The sequence below is a fragment of the Hippocampus zosterae genome, chromosome 12 (assembly GCF_025434085.1).
Source record: "Hippocampus zosterae strain Florida chromosome 12, ASM2543408v3, whole genome shotgun sequence".
NCBI lineage: Eukaryota > Metazoa > Chordata > Actinopteri > Syngnathiformes > Syngnathidae > Hippocampus > Hippocampus zosterae.
In genome coordinates, this window is record NC_067462.1 from 22,024,463 (window position 1) to 22,047,173 (window position 22,711).

The 22,711-nt window shown below is 42.3% G+C and overlaps 1 protein-coding gene across 3 annotated transcripts in view; it reads left to right on the top strand.

Moving 5' to 3' along the window:
* LOC127612036 (contactin-associated protein-like 5) overlaps nt 1-22,711 on the top strand; it is a 246,791-nt gene that overhangs the window by 68,377 nt on the left and 155,703 nt on the right. For all 3 annotated transcript variants that reach the window (XM_052082998.1, XM_052082996.1, XM_052082997.1), the window contains 2 exons: nt 14,487-14,634; nt 20,100-20,303. In XM_052082998.1, the coding sequence (XP_051938958.1) occupies nt 14,487-14,634; nt 20,100-20,303 (352 nt within the window). The remainder of the gene's footprint in view (nt 1-14,486; nt 14,635-20,099; nt 20,304-22,711) is intronic.

Genomic DNA, 22,711 nt, shown 5'->3' on the forward strand with positions numbered 1-22,711 from the left:
CAAAGGCATTAATTATTGTTACATGTCAAACTGTTCTTGAGAAAGGAAAGGCTTTACTTCAGCCAGTTGCCAAGATGAAAGAAGCCAAATTCAATATTGGAATTCAGTTCCATCCAGATCTTGATTTCCTCCAGACAGGATAAAAGTGGCCTCAATCACAATACATCTTTTTTGCTCAGCGGGACACTGATCTGACAGTCCTCCATATAGCAGTGGAAGGAAAGGTGCTATGCATCATCTTAAAACCTGACTGGAAGACCTGCAAGACATCATATTGATCCAAGAAATATTTTAACTACATGCGTGATAATTTTTCGCGCATTTTTAAAATGAAAGACAGCTTGGAAATGGGCCTAAAATTTGAGAGTATATTTTGATCAAGGCTCGGTTTCTTGAGCAAGGAAAAACAGAAGGAATTTTTTGCACATTTTGGGTGAAGAGTCTGAACAAGAGGCTGGGGGGCCTGTGAGATAAAACGACATCAAAGAAAACTCTCTTGTGATCAGAAATCATGTTGTCCAAGACCTCCAAGTTTGACATATACTAAAATATGTCCTTGTTCATGTGTTGGCCTGCTCACATATGGTTATATTTGAGACTGATTTTGGCAAGATTTGAAAAATCATTGAAAACGTCCTTATTGTATTTGGCAGAACGGTAAATTACACTGCCTATTCAAAGAAAGTTGCTTCAAAGCTGGTGATTGATGTGGTGAATATACGTTGTTTACATTTAAAATAGTTTTTAAAAATACTCACTGTTCCTCCACCACGGCCTGAAGTCATCAGGGAGTCCTAAAAGGCACAGTCAGGTGGCAACATTTCAATTAAAGAGTAATACTCACCGGTCCCTGTCCAAGTTTCCGTCACACAGAGGAAATCTCGGTCATTGGAAAGGAATCAGAATGTGCATCTTGTTCTTCAACGACTGGTTGGTTAACAACACAATCATTGTGAGAGTAACAATGGGAGTGCTATGGGAGAGCCAACGACTGGTATCAGGCAAGATTTGACAAAGACCAAAGACCTAAAACTGGGCTTGGAATTAAAGACTTGGGATTTGGCTTGAGACATGGTTGACAAACTTGATAGTTGTGAATTTTATAGGGCTCCATTTCTGTGACCATGGCAAGTTTGGTGTGAGGTGTGGTCTAAATCTGTGCATTCTGTCAGAACACGTATGCCGCATTTTCAATCGGACACATTGTGGCCAGGTACTAATATTTCTAATTGCCCTGTGTAAAATAAATACATGTTTTGCCAGAGTAGTCTTTCTTCTAAAATGTGTAAGGTTTAAAGTATGTTCAAGCCAGACAAAAGAAAAAAAAGCTATTTCTCGGTTCCTCACTCCTCTGTGCATGCCGCCTCTGTTTGTTGCGGCAAAGTAAAATAAATAAATAAATAAATAAGCCTAAAGGGGGCCAAAGATTTTTTCCAGTGGGTTGGGGTACATAAACAGACATAACCCCACAGTGACTTCATTATTTCTATTTGTGCTCATGTCAATGTGCGTCAGCTTCCATCCTCATTAACAGCTCCCTCTCTCTCGGGGATGAGCTCTCATGTGTCCCGTTTTCCAGTTTTTATTTATTTGGACAAATTCATCCGGGAGTGAACCCCGTCTGCTGGGCATGATTGACGCCAGGCTGTGTTCCAACACGTCACTGGCCACTTTAAAGAGCCTGAGGGAGCTTGAGAGCTGGGATTTCTCGACCTTGCCGAGAGTCAAATCACAACACACAACCATTTACCTGGAGGACCTCTATACAGTAGCTAACACTAAACCACCATTATATGGAAAACTTCAAATAAGGGTTTTGAAATATACTGTAGTGTTCTGAATGCACTGCTGGAGGCAAATAAGCCACAGTGAAGCATCTTAGGTCAACTATAATCCATTTCATTAGTGCGGATTTCCTATTGGGAATAATATAAAATAGAAATAATCAATTTCAAGGTCAAACTGTTACCTTTATTAACTGTAGAACAAATGTAAACAAGTATACAAAGAGTAAAATGGAGTTACCCATTTTAATAGGAATATCTAAAAATCTGTCCTAACTCTTGTGACGAATGATAAAAATGTTGAGAGCATCAGAGTTCAGTACTGTTATATGACCTGAATGAGGAGTTTAATACAAAAGAAGGCAGTAAAAAAAGAAATTCAGGAGGGGGGGGGGGGATAACAAAACAACATGGATGGATATGATGGATTTCTCGGTAATGATTGATCGAAAAATGTGAGTACATTGTACGATGGCTAAATGAAATACAAGGGAACTCAGTTTTGCTTCCGTTGCCTTTTTAAAAACGTGTTTTTAGCTTGTATCTGTATGTCTTGGAATGCTACCGTATGCTTCAAGCTAACGTGTTTTTAGCGTGCGCGTATGCATGCCGTATGTTTAAGCTGGCGTATGTTTTACCACTTTAAAACTGCGGCCAATAATACAGTGTGTCTTGTCTATGTGTAAAATACAGAAATAGCACCCATTAATGAGACTGCACCCAACCATACAGTGCGCCGAATGGTCGTGAAAATACGGTATTTGAGAGTAAGAACTACTTCATGTGCACGGGTTAGTGAGAACAAAAACAAATTTGGCTCTTATACTTTCGATAACTTCTTGGGAAAATCAAATGTCCTATTACTGGTGAGCTATTTTTAGGCTCCTCGTGTGATCCTCATGGTTTATTTGGTGCCTTTCTTTGGCCGGATGTTCTCATCTGGATTTTTCTGCGGTTGGAATTAACATCATGTTAAGACTGCTTTTTTTTTTTTTCTCAGTAGGCCCAAACTTATTTGTGCTTAACTTTGACCTAAAATGTCGATGGCTTTACTTTTCTCTTTTCTCCAATAATAGGGTTTGGTTTTACGAGTTTTAAACAGTTAGCCCAAAACACAAAAGAAGGGATGAGTTTCTGGGTAAAAATAACAATATCCATCCATTCTCAACACCACTTATCCTGCACAGGGTCGCGGGGAGTGCTGGAGCTTATCCCAGCTGACTTTAGGCAGAAGACAGAAGACACCCTGAACTGGTTGCCAGTCAGTCGCAGGGCATATATAAAGACAAACAAGCATTCACACCCATATCCACACCGTCACTGAGTGGGCAGCTATTATTGTTATTATTTATGCTCGGAAAGCTGCATCCCAGGCTTTTTAATTTGGGTCCGAGTACTGATACTCATCAGACAATGAGAGAGAGATGTAGCAATGGAACATTATTTCCCTTCTACATTACCACTGCTCTGAATGGATTTCTGTCTGCTTTACTTTTTAATATGTACAGTATATAAATGATTTTTCTTTGATTTTCAATGTCAATGGCACAGGATGTTGGAGTGGTGATGTACGGACCACCTAATGTACAGGGATGATCTAGTTTTTAGCCCATATAGTGCTGGCCTCCAGCGGTTTTTGAACTATCCACCCAATATGGTGCTGATTTTGATATAAGTAAATATATTGTAAAATACTGTGTTTGGTTGGCAACCGGTTCAGGGTGTCCCCCGCCTAATGCCCGGAGACAGCTGGGATAGGCACCAGCATGCCCCGCGACCCTTGTGGGAATAAGCGGATCAGAAAATGGATGAATGAATTGATGTTGTAAAATAGGCCGTCTGTCTGGCAATGCATTCAGTATGTGCAGTAAGATCCCAAATGCGGGATATATTATTGCAAATGACATCTGTGATCACAAGGAGCGTTCGAAACTGTATGCTTGAGCGAATATGTTGTGTTGCAAGTTTAGTATGTGCTATGTAGCAGTCAAGCGCTAATACTTTAGTGCGTGTTGTACATCCTTGTATACTGCCCAACTGTGGTGCCGTTATAAGCCAGAGAGCATTAGAAAACTCCCAGCCGCTGATAATGACAGCATGAGGCTAGCTGCTGAGAGCCTTGAGAAGCTCCATTGCAATCAGGCAATCAGGTTATTGTCGATATACCATCTGTACCTGCTCCGTTGCTCTTTGTAATCTGACATTTAGATTTAAGTGTTGGGCATCTGGGTCCAAAAATTACTTGACCAGTATTTTGGTTAGTCCCCTGTGCGGTTCTAGGAAATTTTATTCCACATAGTGGAACCATTGGTAAACGTGTGTATGTTTGACATTGATCACTGTGGATCATTATTTGTTGCAATATTTGCATGTTTCTTTCTTTCTCCCTTTACAATGTCATATGGATCCCCCCTTGTGTCCAAAATAAATAATAAAAAGGAAGAATGGTCACTGTGGATCATTATTTGTTGCAATATTTGTATGTTTCTTTCTTTCTTTCTTTACAATGTCATATGGATCCCGTTGTGTCCGAAATAAATAATAAAAATGAAGAATTATCCATCGATCAATTCTCTCAACCGCTTATCCTATGGGTGTGCTGGAGTCTATTTCAGCTGACTTTGGGTAACAGGTGGAGTACACCCTGAAATGGTCAACAGCCAATCACAGGGTACATATAGACAAATGACCATTGACGCTCACATTTCAAATAATTTAGTCTTCATTTAACAAACCAAATACATTTTTGGCAATCTCGGAGGAAACACACAAGCAGAATACAGGCCTGAGCCTGGATTTCAACTCACAACCCGACCAGAACTGTCAAGCGACAGTGCTAACCAGTGGTCCACCATTATTATTATTTTTTGTAATCATTTATATCCATCCATCCATCCATCATCTACCGCTTATCCGGGGCCGGGTCGCGGGGGCAACAGCTTAAGCAGGGAAGCCCAGACTTCCCTCTCCCTAGCTACTTCTTCCAGCTCTCCCCGGGGGATTCCGAGGCGTTCCCAAGCCAGCTGGGTGACGTAGTCTCTCCAGCGTGTCCTGGGTCTTCCTCGGGGTCTCCTCCCGGTGGGACATGCCCGGAACACCTCACCAGGGAGGCGCTCAGGAGGCATCCGAATCAGATGCCCAAGCCACCTCATCTGGCTCCTCTCGATGTGGAGGAGAAGCGGCTCGACTCTGAGCCCCTCCCGGATGACCGAGCTCCTCACCTTATCTCTAAGGGAGAGCCCGGACACCCTGCGGAGAAAACTCATTTCGGCCGCTTGTATCCGGGATCTCGTTCTTTCGGTCGCGACCCATAGCTCGTGGCCATAGATGAGGGTTGGGACGTAGATCGACCGGTAAATTGAGAGCTTCGCCCTTTGGCTCAGCTCCTTCTTCACCACGACAGACCGATACAACGTCCGCATCACAGCAGACGCTGCACCGATCCGCCTGTCGATCTCTCGCTCCCTCCTGCCCTCACTCGTGAACAAGACCCCAAGATACTTAAACTCCTCCACTTGGGGTAATATCTCCTCCCCAACCCGGAGGGGGCAATCAACCCTTTTCCGACTGAGGACCATGGTTTCAGATTTGGAGGTGCTGATTAATCATTTATATACTTTTGTTTTTTTATGATACCATTGTGAACAAACTTACCAACATTTGACAATGCATATATTATTTTGATATCATTTAGTGAACCAGGATTTACTGCTGAGGTTGATATGCGCTCACCTGCTTCCAAGCAGACATATTATATATTGGCTTATTCTCTGTCAAAAATGTAATGGCGCCGGGACTGTGGGGGGAAAAAAAGATAAGCGCTACGAAAGTGTTAATGTTTTGACAGAGGATGAAATGAGCAGCCAAGCTTTCTAGAGACTTTTGCCAAATTAAACTACAGTGTAGTGGCACAAATCAAAACATTAGGTCTCCATTTCAAGAAAAGACTCATTCCTCCTTGCCAAAAGTGCCAATCTTGCCCTTAACGGCTGCATGCGGGACCTCGATTATCTTGCGATAAGCAGCCACCGTATTTAATGACACCGTGGTTGCTGCAGCATCCCGTCGGTGTCATGCGTCTGTGTTTGCTACCAAACAGCAGTGATGTGTTCCTCGATCCGATCCTTGGCCTCGAGGACCAGCTCGAGGACCAAAGGTCGGTCCTTGGTCCTTTGCCTCGGAGTAAAGTCCATGGCCTCGGGTTGCCGGTCCTCAGACACAATGAGGGATTTGAGCCTCTAAGCCTTCGTCCACAGATATAAAGTGAGCCAGAGGACCGCCAAAATCATGAAGAAATCAAACAAAGTCCATCCAAGGGAAACCCATGTTGATGACTTTATCTAGCGCTATAAGAGGGGCGGGGCTGCCACTGAGAGGTAATAGACGGCATCACAGTTAGTTGCAATCACGGTTCGTTCCGTTCGCGATCGGCAGTCTAAATAGCGTGTAAAGCCTTTCTGTAACAGTGGTGTCTTTTATTTAGTTATTTTTGCACAATCGTCACGTTTAAGCGGTCGCGCTAGAATGTTTGTTTGAACCAAGTAATTTGCGTTACAGCTGGAGTCAATAATGTCGGCGCTTCACTTCTGGGTTTGGCCGTTGGGATTTGTAGTCCTTTTGCGCGATTCCAGTTATGTTTGCTGAATGCTTTTTATTGTTTGGAATAATGAATATTGATAATACATAGTTTAAAATCATGGTTGATTTAATTATTTTTATTATTATTGTGAAGTTGAAGGTATTAAATTAATTAATGTAGTATTGGTGGGATTGGTATTAATAGTCGTACTCAGAGAATGTTTAGAGATCAGGCTCAAAGGCAAAGATCGTTTGAGACGTCCTAGACGCATTATTAACCCACGGGACGCACAGTTCCAAACAATGTGTGTTTTTGGGACGCAAGGAAATTTCTCAGTCAAAACAAACTACGGCAAGCCCGAGGATTTCACAGTAACAATCGTTACCGGAAGTGTGTCGTTTCCATGGCGTCATTTTCACGGTACCGCAAAATAGTTTAACTATAAAAGTCACCGCACTTGAGTTGACTGTGTGATCAACGCGATTTCACTGCGCCTGTATGTGTTTGTGATGTGTTGTGGTGTGTGAGTGTGTTTCTTCTAATTTACTTTCGTTTTGTTTTGTTTTCAGTGTTGGGGGGGACGCAACAGATTACGTTATGTGCGCATGCGGGTTGCTATTTTAGTCCGCAAACTGAGGAATCGCGCGGATGAAAGTTTGAGATGGCGGCGATAAAAAAAAGGTCTACTAATTACGACATTTAAGAAATGGGAATGCCAGTCTGATTTTTCGTATGAATCGTACAAAGGGTGTATCACTAAACTCACCTGGGATGTATGCACAGAACACAAGAGCGAGATACAACGAGAGGCACGTTTACGAGGCAAATTGGTCACTAGATTTGTAGGGTAATCGTTATGAAAAATGTTATTTATTGTTCTATAATTTACTGGTTGTAGCATGCCAACTTTATGAATAAAACATTCGTCACAAGGTGTAGTAATGCTAATGTTAACTGTTGGTAGAACTCATGATGTTGTGTGCTAAATTCTTTCGTCAAATATATCGTAGAGTACACATGCATCGTTACCTGTACCACCAATATTTACCTGTATTGATGATTACCAGTAAATTAATCTTTGCAGTGTGAGATTGGAAAAATACTCTGATGATGCCACATGAGTACACCAGTTTTTGATCCATTTATTTTTTGGAATAAACCTGGAGTACACAGCTACTGATGTAATGTTCATTGTTAATGCATCGTTTTCAAACATTTACCCTTGAAACATTATACTTTTTAGTGTCAGAATTCTTGATTATGAATATCAGTCAAAATAGAAAAATGGGTTCCCATGATGAACGTTTACGGAACCCAACATTAGTTACCACGGTTCCCCATTGGGTAATCCGGCGAAACAGAAATAACGGTTACCATGAATTTCCGATATCCTCAGGCCTGCTACTGAATTATTAAAATTTTTGCAGCATTTGTTTATAATTGTATGTATATGTTGTTGTTTGTGTTATTATCGTATGCAATTGAATAAGTAGACCATTTCAGAATTCGTAATTTGGGACTCTCTCAATGCATAATGGGACTCATACTTTTCTGATCAGCGAGTCTCTGGGACTCACTGCCGATAAACTGTAAAATTATCATTGCCGCTTTTTCTGCAGTCAGTGATTGACTTCTATGCAAAGTCATTTCTCAACTTGTCTTCCGTGCCATGTCATGCCTGTTGAGTGTTGATTTACTTCATATTTATAAACTACTACACTAAAACATGAATTCATAAATGTATATCATATGCTTTTATTTTTGTTTTTCTCAGTATAAATAACACGTACCCTGACTGTTCTACTCTTTGAATAAAAACACTTTATTCAAGCGTTAGGGAGTGCAAGGGGTTATGATGGAGGGGTGTTGCAAATCAGACCTGCCAAGTGGTATGATAGCATTGTTTTATACATGTCCTCGGCTAGGCCTCAGCTTTAAAATCAGTCCTTGGTCCTTGGCCTTGGCCTCAGAAAATTTCTCAAGTCCTTGGCCTTGCCCTTGCCTCGGAAAAATTTCCAAGTCCTTGGCCTTGGCCTCGGAGGCAAGTCCTTGGCCTTGGCCTCGGTCCTTGGACACAACACTGCCAAACAGCCAACCACGCAAACATTTCTGTCCATGTCTTGGCTGTGAAATTGTCACAAATGCCACAAGTAAAGGGCTATCCTTTGCGGCCCTTTGCCTTGTGGCATGATTACTTTTTGATTGAATATATCACCTGGCTAGAATCAGTTAACAGCATCATTAGTCTTTGGAGAGACTCCATTGTCTCTCTCCCTTGGCAGCTCTCTGTTTGCCAGTCTACAGTTCCTCCCTTTGGTTTTGTTGGAAGCTGAAAATGAAAAAGACAAATGATGCTTCACAAGTGCGCTACGACGTGTTTTGTTACTGGATGTGAGAATGCCTTTTTTTTCTTGTGGACACATATGAAAGGATATTTCCAGACTACATGATGATTCTTATCGTTCAGTTGTAAATGGGAAAGTGGTGTGTAGTTCAAAGGCAGGAAAGACGTCTTCCCCTGGTTAGCCTCTATCAAAAGAGCCATTGATATTCTGGCTCTTTTTTTACATTTTCATCCTCTGCTGCCTCATCTCATCTCAGGCTGCATTTGGCTTCATAATTTGCTTCAAGTGATACATTTTTGAGTTTGTACATTAGAGGTGGAACATTAAATATGGTGTAAATAACAGGCGTACAGCCCATGAAAACTGATGTGCACATGGCAGATTAGAATTGTATAGAACATTAAATTTGATGTAAAATACGGAACATTAGTGGAGAGAATCTTCAATATTTAAAGACAGTGCATTAAAATTGTAAAGATCACTAACCATAATGTCAACAATTTTCATTGGAACAGTAAATATTGTACATTACTGGTATAGGGACATTAAATATGATATATCCATGGTCCAACGGAGCTGCAGATATGATTACCGAACATAATAAATGTGTGAGACTCAAAGTATGGAGTACATTAACTGTTTTGGTATTTTGCTCGACTTGAACGGGAGAATTGGGGGCACTGAGGGGGTTTGCGCCTTTGTGCGATGGATCTTGGAAGTGTTTTCCATGCCAATTCTCGGGGTGCCCCTCATTTGCATCAAAATCATGGAGATACGGAGCGCACCCCGAAGTATGCTATGTTAATATTGTGGAAACAGAAATTAGACTTGCAGGAGTTCTTGCATTGCATTGGCATGTAAACTGCAATATTTCCATTTTCGAATGATCTAGTCCAGGTGTCACCAACATTTTTGAGGGTGAGAGCAACTTCATGTGTACCGATTGTGTGAAGGGCTACCAAATTGATACACGTCTGAAATAACATATTTGTCCAAAATACCTTCAATAATATGAGGATGTGTTATTTTTAATACTTGATGATTTAAATTGTCAGACTTTGATCGTGTTTCGAAATGTCTCACAGTACTGCCAATGTTTGCATTTTTAAATCATAATTTCTACTAGCAAATCACAATGTCCAGGCATTGGCGGGCTACTCAAGTGGTCTTCACGGGCTACCTGGTGCCCGCGGGCACCATGTTGGTGACCACTGATCTAGTCGGTTGTGTGTGTGATGTCTACAATTGGAACCTTGCACCACCTGATTATGCATCTGTGTGTGACCTCCAAATAGTGACAGGGGTGCTGTTAAAATATTTTTCAAGATGGTAAAGACTAGAATTTGTTCAATGAATTGTTTTCTACAATGATTCAGAGGAATTGTCACGCTCTTGTGTCATATTTCTGAATGAAAGCCATGTAACCATGTAAACCGCATCTCAACCGCAATATTGTTGACCTCGACGAAGCAGCTATGACCTGTACACGCATACAAATACACGAATGGACAAGCACACGCGCATACACATCCTTGTTATCACCGTCTTCATCGCTCCGGTTCTTTTTCCCCCCCCGTGACGTGGCTTGACCTGCTGAGCGCACGTGGGAATCCATGCAGCTGGTCAGGCGGCCGCGTCGCGGTCACCCCCTCCTAACCCCCCCCCCCCCCCCCTTCCCATTCATCTTCCCCCTTATACATGTTATGTGACTTGTTGTAACTGTCATATGCTTATTCATGTGCTAGGGTCTTTTTTTATCCTGGACTTAAATTATCCTTGGAAGAGCATAGTTCGAGCGTGTTTTTTTTCCCTCTCCCTACCCAGCGTTTTTCCTTTCTGAATTCTGATTGTAATTTCCCCATTGCGGGACAAATAAAAGATATCTTAATCTTAATCTCAATCTTAAACCCCAAAATCGTGTTCCATCACCTTTTACCCAAGGGAGGGGAGTATAGCAGGAACGCCCAGTGACCTATAGCGCGTCTACCAAAGTCACGAACACAATGAACGAGACCATTTCATTGGCATGAAAGTAAAAATGCACCAGTTTTTACAGAAAATTTTCTTTCACCAAATTATCAAGTGTGTGAGGGGTGAGGTTGCTTCATGTGCGGGGAGATATGTCAAGTCAAGTCAAGTCAACAGTATTTATAGAGCACTTTCAAACAGCCATCGCTGCATACAAAGTGCTGTACATGGAGCGATTTAACATATACAATAAACAGTAAGACGAATCAGTAATAAGTAATAAGTAATAAGGCGGTAGAAAGCACCAAGCAGTAAAATCAAGAGCAAATCTAAGTCATGCTGAGTCAAACGCCAAAGAATACAAGTGAGTTTTGAGGAGGGCTTTAAAGATGGGCAGCGAGGAGGCTTGCCGAATGTTCAGTGGGAGGTCATTCCAGAGAGATGGACCAGCAACAGAAAAGGCTCGATCCCCTCTGAGCCTCAGTTTAGTTCTTGGTACGTCTAGCAAAGACTGGTCCACAGACCTGAGGCGCCGGGCAGGGGTGTAGGGGCGTATGAGCTCAGAGAGGTAAGGTGGCGCGAGATTATTCAGAGATTTGAAAACAAAGAGGAGGATCTTAAAAATAATTCTAAAATAAATGGGGAGCCAGTGAAGGGATGCCAAAGTAGGAGTTATATGCTCCCTCTTACGAGTACCAGTCAAGAGGCGAGCAGCGGCATTCTGTACCAGCTGAAGGCGCTTGATGGAGGACTGGCTGACTCCAAAGTACAGGGCGTTGCAGTAATCGAGCCGGGATGTGACAAAGGCATGAATTACTGTCTCAAAGTGTTCATGTGAGAGGAAAGGTTTTATTTTGGCCAGCTGTCTAAGGTGAAAGAAGCTGGATTTAACAACGGCACCAATTTGCCGATCGAGTTTGAAATCACTGTCCAGTTTAAGTCCCAAGTTTGAGACCGTTGATTTCAGATAAGGAGATAGGGGGCCCAAGTCTACAGGATGGAATGTACAAGGTCCACTGGGGCCAAACAATATCACCTCTGTCTTCTTTTCGTTGAACTTCAAGAAATTTTGTGCCATCCAGGTTTTGATTTCTTCCAGACAGGATAGGAGTGGCCTTAATGAGAAGGTGTCTTTCTTGCTCAGTGGGACATAGATCTGGCAGTCATCTGCATAGCAGTGGAAAGGAATACCATGTTTCCTTAAGATGGAACCCAATGGGAGCAGATACAGCGAGAACAGCAGAGGCCCCAGAATTGAGCCCTGTGGAACACCACATGACAGGGGAGCAGTGCGTGATTCAGAGCAGCCAAGGCTGACACAAAAGGTCCTGTCAGCTAGATAGGACCTAAACCAATCAGGAGCACTCCCGCCAATGCCCACCAAGTGCTGCAAACGAGTCAGCAGAATACTGTGATCCACTGTATCAAATGCTGCAGTTAAGTCCAATGAAACCAGACACATGTGTTCTCCAGAGTCATTTGGCAGGAGGATGTCATTAGAAACGCGTAACAGGGCTGACTCCGTGCTATGCATCGTCTTGAAACCTGACTGGAAGACCTCCAAGATGTTATGTTCATCCAAGAAAAGTTTCAACTGCATGTGCACCACTTTTTCCAGAATTTTGGAAATGAAAGGCAGTTTGGAAATGGGTCTGTAACTTGACAGCTCATCTGGATCAAGACCAGGTTTCTTGATCAAGGGTTGGACCACAGCATGTTTAAACTGTTGGGGAACTACACCAGAAGAAAGGCTGCTGTTGATGATATCCAAGACCGATGCACCAACACTCGGGAGAACCTCCTGAAAGAAGCGTGGGGGAAGAGAGTCGCAAGGGGAGCCAGATGGCTTCGTCTGGCGAACTACATCCTCCAAAAGCGCCAAGGACACAGTATCAAAAGAATTTAGGACAGCTGAACATGGAACATGGACAGAGGGGTCAGATGCGGTATTTGGGACCGGAATCCTAGCTGTAGAGACCTTATCAATAAAGAACTGAAGGAATCTGTTGCACATCTCGGCTGAAGAATCCGAGCAAGTAGGCAGAGGGGGTTTAAGTACAGAATCTATCGTTTTAAATAGTGCACGAGGGTTGTGATGGTTGGCTAGAATAAGGTCCGACAGATATTCTCTTTTGGCCTCTTTTACTGTGAGCTGGTAGTTACGCCAGCTGTCTTTCCAAATTTGAGAAGAGACATGCAATTTGTCTCTTTTCCACTTGCGTTCAGCTTTGCGACACTCCTGCCTAGCTGCGCGGGTAATGTCGTTAAACCATGGCTCGGGTTTAGGCTTTGGCAGCACAATTTTTGAAGGAGCCACCAAATCCAGGATGGCCCGGCATGACGAGTCGAACCAAGAGGTGAGTTCCTCTGTGTTAGACGAGGGTACGCAAAGGTTATTAAAGGCATCAGAGAAACGACTAGCAGTGTGGGGGTTAAAAATTCGGCGTTTACAACTAGGAGCGCCAGATTTCACAGCAGCATGCGATAAGACTACGTCAAATAAAACTGCCATGTGATCAGAAATTCCATTTTCAAGGACTTCCAGATTTGACACCGTTATACCATGAGCAAGGACAAGGTCTAAAATATGTCCTTGTTCGTGTGTCGGGCTGGTCACATACTGCACAAAATTAAATGAGTCGATAAGTCTTAAGAAGTCTTTTGCTAGCGTTTTTTCCGGACAACATACATGGATATTAAAATCCCCCATTAGGAGAATACGATCATATCTCAGCCTGATTTCCGCAAGAAAGCTTGAAAAGTCGCTTAAAAAGTCTTTGTTGTATTTAGGAGGACGGTAAATGACAGCACAAAGCACCGGGAAAACACGACCAACTTCAAAGAAGGTTGCTTCAAAGCTGTTGGCAGATGTGGTGAATGTGCACCGTTTACATTTGAAATTGTTCTTAAAAATGCTTACCGTACCTCCACCACGTCCTGATGTCCTCGGGGTATCGAGGAAATCACAGTCAGGTGGTAACAATTCAATCAAAGCTTTGTACTCACCGGTACCTGCCCAAGTCTCCGTCAGACACAGAAAATCCAAGTCATTGGAAAGAAAATATGGTACGTAAAATGAGGGAAAATTCATTAATAAATAAAAATTTTGTAAATATGACATTAGAAATGTGCCTTTCACTAATTATGATATAAATATGGTACACTAGAGGTGTCTAGCATGTTCAAGATGCTGCAAATATGCTACATTAAATGTGATAAAGCATTTAATGTTATTTAAATAGAGTACATTAGAGAAGTGGTCCCCAACCACAGGGACCATTTGACATAAAAGAACATACATCAACACAACCGAATGGTAATTACTTTCCAATCACAAATTTTCGTCAACACCCCCACTTCTCCCATGCCTCCCGTCATCATCAAATGGTTGACTTTCCATGAAAAATATGTTCTACCATGTACCGGTTTCTGGCAGAAAAAAAGTTGTGAACTACCGTATTGGAGGAATAACATCCACAAATCTTAGTGGTTCATCCAGGTGACGGAAGCTACACTCAGTTTTGCTTTTGCGTAAAGTAGGTGGGACGAACTGGGTCATTTTCAAGAGCTATGACCAAACCCTCAAAACAAGCCAGAAAAGTCCAGAGAGTTTAAAACTATGTGGTGTACTGTGAGATGTGGTTGAGATGTTTTGACCAATGCATGTTGCAGTTTGTAATAGATGAAAACTGTTTCAAATTGTGAAATACATATATGACATTAAGTATCTTCTTTAATTTGGAAAACAGTTGCCAGCCTTAATTTTGAAATTGCCTTAGCTTTTACATGTCTTGTTTCTGATTCCCACAGACATTTGTTGGGAATATAAATTCGGAGGGTGTCATTCAGAACAAGCTCTCTCACTCGATAAGAGCCCGCTTCCTTCGATTCGTGCCTCTCGACTGGAATCCAAGCGGTTGGATGGGCCTCAGGGTGGAAGTTTACGGCTGTTCCTATAGTAAGTACCATATGCAGTTAATGTGTTACCTTGCCCTGTTCTATTTTTAGCATTCAAACATGCACAGATGCTTTTAGAATGTTAATTCTCAAAGTTGAACACAACAGGCAATTGACTTATTGTTAAGAAGAAAATGGGTGAAAGGCCTGAATCCAGTCAGGATGTATTACATGTATATATATATTTGTTTGTTTTTACACCACAATTCATTATGTTACTTGAGAAAAAAAATGGAACGGTGTCACTTGACCATGCAGTGTGAATCCAGCCACAGAGTGGGGACGGTTCCCATGTTGACTGCATGAGACTCAAGTGAGTAAACAGATATTGAATTGTATCCGAGATGTTTTCTTTTTGCCATGGAACACACATGGAAACCACATTTTAGTACAAGGTAGCCACCATTCTGTATGCAGTTTGACTCGAGTAAACTCTCCACTGTTGGGGCCATGGGGTGTAGTCACAAGACACCCGATGAGTTACTGTGCCTCCCCTGACCCCGACCCTGTACAGTAACTTTGCATATATCGAGATGTAGACAAATAATAGTGACTTGAGAGACATACCTGCTTTAGTCACGTCTGCTTCTTGGGGTACCACGTCAAATATTGGATTGCTTAGAGGGTAAATGATGAAAAAAAAAATCAGTCTAAAAACATGAAAGGGGGGAGCAATTAAATAAATTGGGAGTTCTTTTAGCAAAATGGAAGTTGATACTATGACCTAAACACACACACACACCTTATAGTCTGGACCTCTGTATTTGGACAATGATAAATGAATATCGCTAATGAAACATACAAGTTATATTATTATTATATATTATATATTCTATTCTAAATCAAGCCTAAATGAATGAAAAATATACACTATATCAGAAATTGGACATCTAAATGATAAATGTCAGACGGTGGCAATAACTAGTGACTGTGACGGACGTTATGAAATGCACAATACTTGCTTGTGTTCATTAAATTTTTGTATGCACCAAACTGTGGGCTGCAAAGTTGGCAATTATGTTTTTTCAGTCAAAGGCTCACGTGGATAGCACAAGATTTCTTTAATTTCAAAGAAGACAGAGGTGATACTCTTTGGTCCCAGTGGACCTTGTACATCCCGTATTGTAGACTTGGGCCCCCTGTCCCATTATCTTAAGTCAACAGTCTCAAACTTGGATCTTAAACTGGACAGTGATTTCAAACTTGACCGGCAAATTGGTGCCGTCGTTAAATCCAACTTCTTTCACCTTAGACAGCTGGCCAAAGTAAAACCTCTCCTCTCTCATGAACACTTCGAGACATTAATTCATGCCTTCGTCACATCCCGGCTCGATTACTGCAATGCCCTTTACTTTGGAGTCAGCCAATCCTCCATTAAGCGCTTCCAGCTGGTCCAGAATGCCGCTGCTCGCCTCTTGACTGGTACTCATAACAGGGAGCACATAACTCCTACTCTGGTATCCATCCCTTCACTGGCTTCCTATACATTTTAGAGTTATTTTCAAGATCCTATTATTTGTCTTCAAATCTCTAAATGACCATGCACCACCTTACCTCTCTGAGAAAAAAAAAAGCTCAAAGCAGGAACACAAAATCTTGGTTGAGTTTCTCCAAATTTCTGACCCCGTGCGGTTTTGGAGCTTTGTCAGGACCACACTCGGTGTATTCAGGCCTTCAAACAAGGAGCAGAGCAAGCTTGTTTTCCCGACAGCCATCTTGGCTCGGCTAACCTTCCACGTGGTGGTTGGATGGTTGAGAACCCTACATTCCAGCTACTTAGAAGTTCACAGGCATAAAGTGCATTAAAAGGCCCAGTTGGTTTAGCTGGCATTGAGAGCGTCACAATGCGAAACTACATCAGCAAATGAAAGGACAACATTGGAAATAGAAACGTGCCTACACTCACTGACTCTTAATTCACCTTATAATGTTCGCCGTGGCATACCTGTTTATAATGTTATGTGTTTAAGCGTGTGTGTGAGAGCTGAGCTCTCGTTTTCTACTGCTGTCAGGCCAGCCTCTACTTGAAAGATGATGTTAAGCCAGCCTCTGCTTGGATTGTCAATATCTGTTTTCCACACTCATTCTCTGGCAATGCAAGTGCATGTTTTGGTACAAGAGATGAATTAGTGTTTTAGTTGTTGACAGAAAACTAATACTATCAGCATTTATTGAGCTGCAGAATGTGCCTAATGTCTCCCAGTAAGATGCTCTCTGATGCCGACACCGAAATTCACTGTTAAACTTGCAATGTTCATTTGCTAATGTTTGACTTTTGATTCTAAATTTTAAAACTCTCAGCTCATCTGCGCTCAAGGTCACAAGATAGTGAGGAAGTGGAATACATTCCAAGCCTCCTCCTAAAATCATGTCAAGAGTATCTTCACTCAGCATTGCATCTAGCAACACATACTATTGACATAATTGAAACGCTTTAAATGGAAAGTGATATGCTTTCAAATGAGATCCGACACACAAACTGGATCAAATATTGTGCCTTTATGAAAAGAAAAAAATATTAGTTTCAGGATTATTTTGTTTTGTTTATTTTTAAATTACCAACAGGTTTATCGTTGTTGTATTGTTGCGGTTTGCACTGCTGTCTTATTACACTGCATCATATATGGGGTTGTTGCTAATATTTTGATTACTTTATTTTGATACAAAGAACAGCGTAGATGCAAACTCCAATTACTGATTTTGAATAAATGCATGAAACAGATTCCCAGTGAAGGCATTTCGGGCTGTGATATCTGCAGGTCTACTAAATGAAGTATCCCATGAGTTCTCATGATTACAGTTTTCGAATAATGTTTAAAAAAAAAACAAGCCCCCCAACACCCCCCCCCCCCAAAAAAAAAACACTTCTACGGGCTTCACTTGGAAACAGGGCAATTAAAATCAGTGAGTGTGGCGGACAATGTCACAATGAGCGGCTTTATGGCGTCCATCTGTCTCACACACACTTTACCGTCGGTGTTAGACAAACATAAAGGCTGTCTCGCCGTTGCTGCCGCTGCCGTATTCTTCAGATTATCAGCTTCAGCCTTCAAAGGAAAATAAGACCGTCTGCTTTAGCAGAGCTCATCTGCAGTCACATTGTCATGCATGGCCCTGGTTACCACATTGGAGTGTAGTGTCTCTCACAAGAAGGATTATGTAAAAGTGGCGGCCAAAATGCTACCTCGCCGCCAATCGATTGTACACTCCATGAATGATGAGGGAAGCTGAGATATTCTTCTCAGTCCCCGCAATGTGAGGGAAGACATTTGCAAATTGAAATGTCATTTTTATTGGGAGGCGAACACTTTTCTTTTCTCATTGAGATCACAGTTATTGTTATTATCATTGAACATCCCGCAGTCGGCTCAACTCCAGAGGCAGTTCTCAGCAAAAACCCAGAGCAAACAACTCAACATCAGGGAGTTGGGACGAGCTATCGCCTATAAAGGGGACCAAAAAGTACTTTGCTTTGTCTCTCGAGTGCCTGGAACCCAATCAAGTGTGATCTGAAATAACGAAATACTGTAATTTGGTTTTTACTGACCTATTTGTAAAATGTTTCAATGAATGAGCCATAATTGCTTCCACAAACAAAAAACAGAATCCATATTATCTTCTCCGGGCTTACGCAGCTTGGAGTCACTTGTCACGAGTGAACGTGCAGCCACCCCTCGTGCCGCCCCATGTCGTCATAGTAACAAAAGGTATACTCGCCATTGGGCCAGCAGTCTGTGAAATGTGGTGTGCAGAGCATAATGTTGAAAAAAATCCTTGAGGTATTATCATAAAATCATGCCACAGACATGTTAGAAAGACATTGTTTTGTGTCATGTGCAAAGGCATAGTGTCTCATTCATGTAAAATATGGCTTATATGGTATCATTGTTGATGTTGTATGTATGTATGTATTTATTTTTGGTCTCCAACACTTTGAAAGTGGAAATAGTAACACGAGGAATGCATAAAGTCAGTTCCGTAATGACAGCATCGACAATTTTCATTCGATATATTTGCTGCATTAGATGCATTTTTCTGCTTGTAATCGTGGTGGCTCGCATTACCCATGCATCTACTTAAAACATTAAATGTTGGGAAAAAGAAAATTGGGGTTACCATTTCAAATTGCTATCATCACCGTAGTTAGTAAATGTAGTCCCTTAAACCCATTGAAAATTGTTCATAAAATATTCTGAAAGGAGAAACACAACAACAATGACCCACCGGGGTATTTTGGTGACCAATCACAGTTCACCCACAATCATCTGGTCTTGACTCAAGCATCCCTGACACCCTGAACTGGATAAATGGTAGAAATGTGAAGATTGTCATGCAATTTTAACAGTTCATCCTTGGCTATGCTACCCAAGTGGCTTAAATTGGTGCACCGGTACAGTATTGTCAAGTTGGCCTTTTGGCCCGGCGATCAATCCTGGATGCTGTCCGCCCCAGTCTTCTGGAACAGACTTGAGTTTCTCTGCAACACTGAACAGGATAAACAGTAGAGACCAAGCTTGATGCTTGGTCGCACCCCAACTATACAAGAGGAGCCCCTGTGCAGTCAGGTGGTCCTGTTTTTCATTTAATTCATTGTAATTGTCATTCAAATTCCCCGGGGAGCAAGATTAACTTTATTCTAGCCACTTACTTTGACAAGTTTTCTCAGTTTGTAAAGAAACAGCTTTTAAAAAACTATGTTTGTTGCTTTTTTTTGTGTATATTTTCATTATTGCTCCTCTGCGGGGAGAGTCGACTGTGCCGAGCTACAGGCACAGTCGCTTGCATAGCATTACTTTGTATTTATGGGGCACACCCTAGCGCTCCTGGCAACACAAAGTGCTTCACAGATCACAAAACAAACAGGAGTGGTATAAAACAAACAAGCGGCCTGCAGAGTTTTAAAGCACATGGTTGAGGAACAAGTTGCCCCCACTGAAGAGTGTTTTATTTATTTTTGCTGTGTGTGTCATGTTAGTTTCCGCGCCGTTGGGGGCCTTCAGGAGATAAGCAGCAGGTCCTGCGCCTGCATGCCCCACCATCTCAGGGGAGACATGAACATTAACACATATAATGACCGATTCTTTTGCCCCACAGCCACTGCATATTGGAACCATTTTTCACACGCCGCACTGTAGTAGACCATGCGGGCATTCTGACATCAAAAACAAAATGGCCTTTTTTGGGCGGGAGACAAAAGAAAAGTTTTATTTTCTTCCGTAACAAATCATTTCACTCCCGCTGGGAAAAAAAAATACTTTTAGGACTTCATGCCATAAAAGTCCATCTTGACCCGCATTAGTGCTAGTTGGATGCTTATGTTTGATGATAAGCTTTAAAAATAACACAATGTCCGAACAAATTACAGATTGAGATCATAAATATCATTTTGACAGCAGGCACACTCCACATCTCATTGTTAAGTTACTCTGCACTGATGCAAGATTTGCTCTGTTTTACCCGTCTCAGAGTCCCATGTGGCAGATTTTGATGGCAGAAGCTCCCTGCTGTATCGATTTAACCAAAAGTCCATGTCCACCGTGAAAGATGTCATCTCGCTGCTGTTTAAGAGTCAGCAGGCCAACGGGGTTTTGCTGCATGGCGAGGGGCAGAGAGGAGACTATATCACTCTGGAGCTCCATCGGGGAAAACTGGACTTCTACCTAAACTTAGGTGATGCATGTTTTATGAATTTCACACTTTAAACTGACATCTCACCAGACACTGCATCTCTTAAATACTGTACACTTATAGCCAAATGCTGTGTTAAAACACATTATGTTGCTTACATTTCATTTGCATTGAAGCAGTTTTGTGTTTGTTTTACAAAACACTGTAAGAAAACAATATGTGGACTGAGACTGCTGAACACGTATATTCAACCGCCTGTTTCCAAACACAAGCACAACATTGAGAATCATGCAGTGCTTTGAGGCACCTTATACAGCTTCTCTGAGAAGTCAGAAATTAATGAAGCGTAAATTTCAGTCACAACAGTTCACAAATGTTTCTGTTTAATCATTGTTGACATCTGAATCCAAAATAGTCATGCTTTTTTACATTTGTTTCCTTTTTTTTTTGTAAACCAGTTTATTTTAAAATCACTGGATTGCAATAATAATTCAACGTCAGTTAAGCGCTGCTACATAATGGTGTAAAGTTAACCCCTTACGTAAACATGAATAACAATGCATTTGATTTTTGCCAATGTTGTTGACTTAGGTATGGGCCGTGGGTGTTGGTTTAATTTCTTGAGCACTGTATATATTTTTCTGTCTTTTCATAAGGCTATACAAGGCAAATATGCTTGCATGTGTATGATTTGATTCTCAATGTGATGTTCAACACAAGATAAACGGCAGAGTATAAATTAAATTTCACATTAAGACAGGGGTCGCAAACCCCCGTGCCGCGGACAGGCACTGGTTCGTGGGGCATTTGATACCGGGCCGCAGAGAAAGAATAAATAACTTACATTACTTCCAAGGGGGCGGCCCGGTAGTCCAGTTGTTAGCACGTCGGCTTCACAGTGCAGAGGTTCGATTCCAGCTCTGGCCTCCCTGTGTGGAGTTTGCATGTTCTCCCCGGGCCTGCGTGGGTTTTCCCCGGGTGCTCCGGTTTCCTCCCACATTCCAAAAACATACGTGGCAGGCTGATTGAACACTCTTAATTGTCCCTAGGTGTGAGTGTGAGCGCGGATGGTTGTTCGTCTCTGTGTGCCCTGCAATTGGCTGGCAACCGATTCAGGGTGTCCCCCGCCTACTGCCCGGAGACAGCTGGGATAGGCTCCAGCACCCCCCGCGACCCTCGTGAGGATCAAGCTTTAAGGAAGATGAACATTACTTCCATTTTATTCATTTCAGAATCTGAAAGATGTTTTATTAAAAAAAATTAACGGATTCTCCATTACATTCGTCTACAGCAAGGGTCCCCAACCTTTTTTGCCCCACGGACCAGTTTATGTTAGACGATATTTTCAAAGACCGGCATTTAAGGTGTGGCGGAAATAATACAACAAAATAATATGGTATGAGCTGGATGAAAACTGTGGAGTTTTTGAAATATCATAACAATAAACACAAAGAGCGTATAATCTGGCCGCAACACTCTGATGGTCCCTCTTCCAGCGCATCATCCTCTGTTCCCCATTGTCTGAGACATTCTCTGAGTACGTCATCCGTTGGGGCCTTCTCCTTGATGTGTTCATGGAGCTTGAATGTTTCATCCTGGACAGTGGCTCTCACACTCACTAGTCTCCGGCCTCCTTCCTTTCGGCTTGTGTACAGTCTCAGGGTGCTGGATTTGGGATGGAACCCTCCATCATGGTTAGGAGCTTTTGGGTATTAACGTCTGTGGTCTGAATCTATTCCTTTGGCCACCTTATTATTCCTGCAGGGTATCCAATAACTGGCAGGGCATAGCTGTTTATTGCCCGGGTCTTATTCTTGCATTGAGCTGGCTACTTAGGACTTGCCTCACTCGCTGGAGGTATTTGGCCGTAGCCGCTTTCCTTGTTGCCAGTTCGAGGTTGCCATTGGCTTGTGGTATACCGAGGTACTTGTAGCTGTCCTTAATGTCTGCTATTGTTCCTTCAGGGAGTGAGACCCCTTCAGTGCGGACTCCCTTTCCTCTCTTAGTCAACATCCGACTACATTTCTCAAGCCCGAATGACATCCCGATGTCGCTGCTGTAGATCCTGGTTGTGTGGATAAGGGAGTCTATGTTCCTTTCGCTCTTTGCGTACAGCTTTATGTCATCCATGTTGAGGAGGTGACTGATCGTAGCTCCATTTCTAAGGCGGTATCCATAGCCTGTCTTGGTGATTACTTGGCTTGGAGGGTTCAGTCCTATGCAGAACAGCAGTGGGGAGAGTGCATCACCTTGGTATATGCCACATTTGATGGACACTTGGGAAAGGGCTTGCCATATGCTTCAAGTGTGGTTTTCCACATCCTTATCGAGTTCGCAACGAAGGCTATTAAGGTCTTTTCACCTTATACAACTCCAAGCATTCAGTGATCCATGTATGTGGCATTGAGTCATAGGCTTTCTTGTAATCAATCCAGGCTGTGCACAGGTTG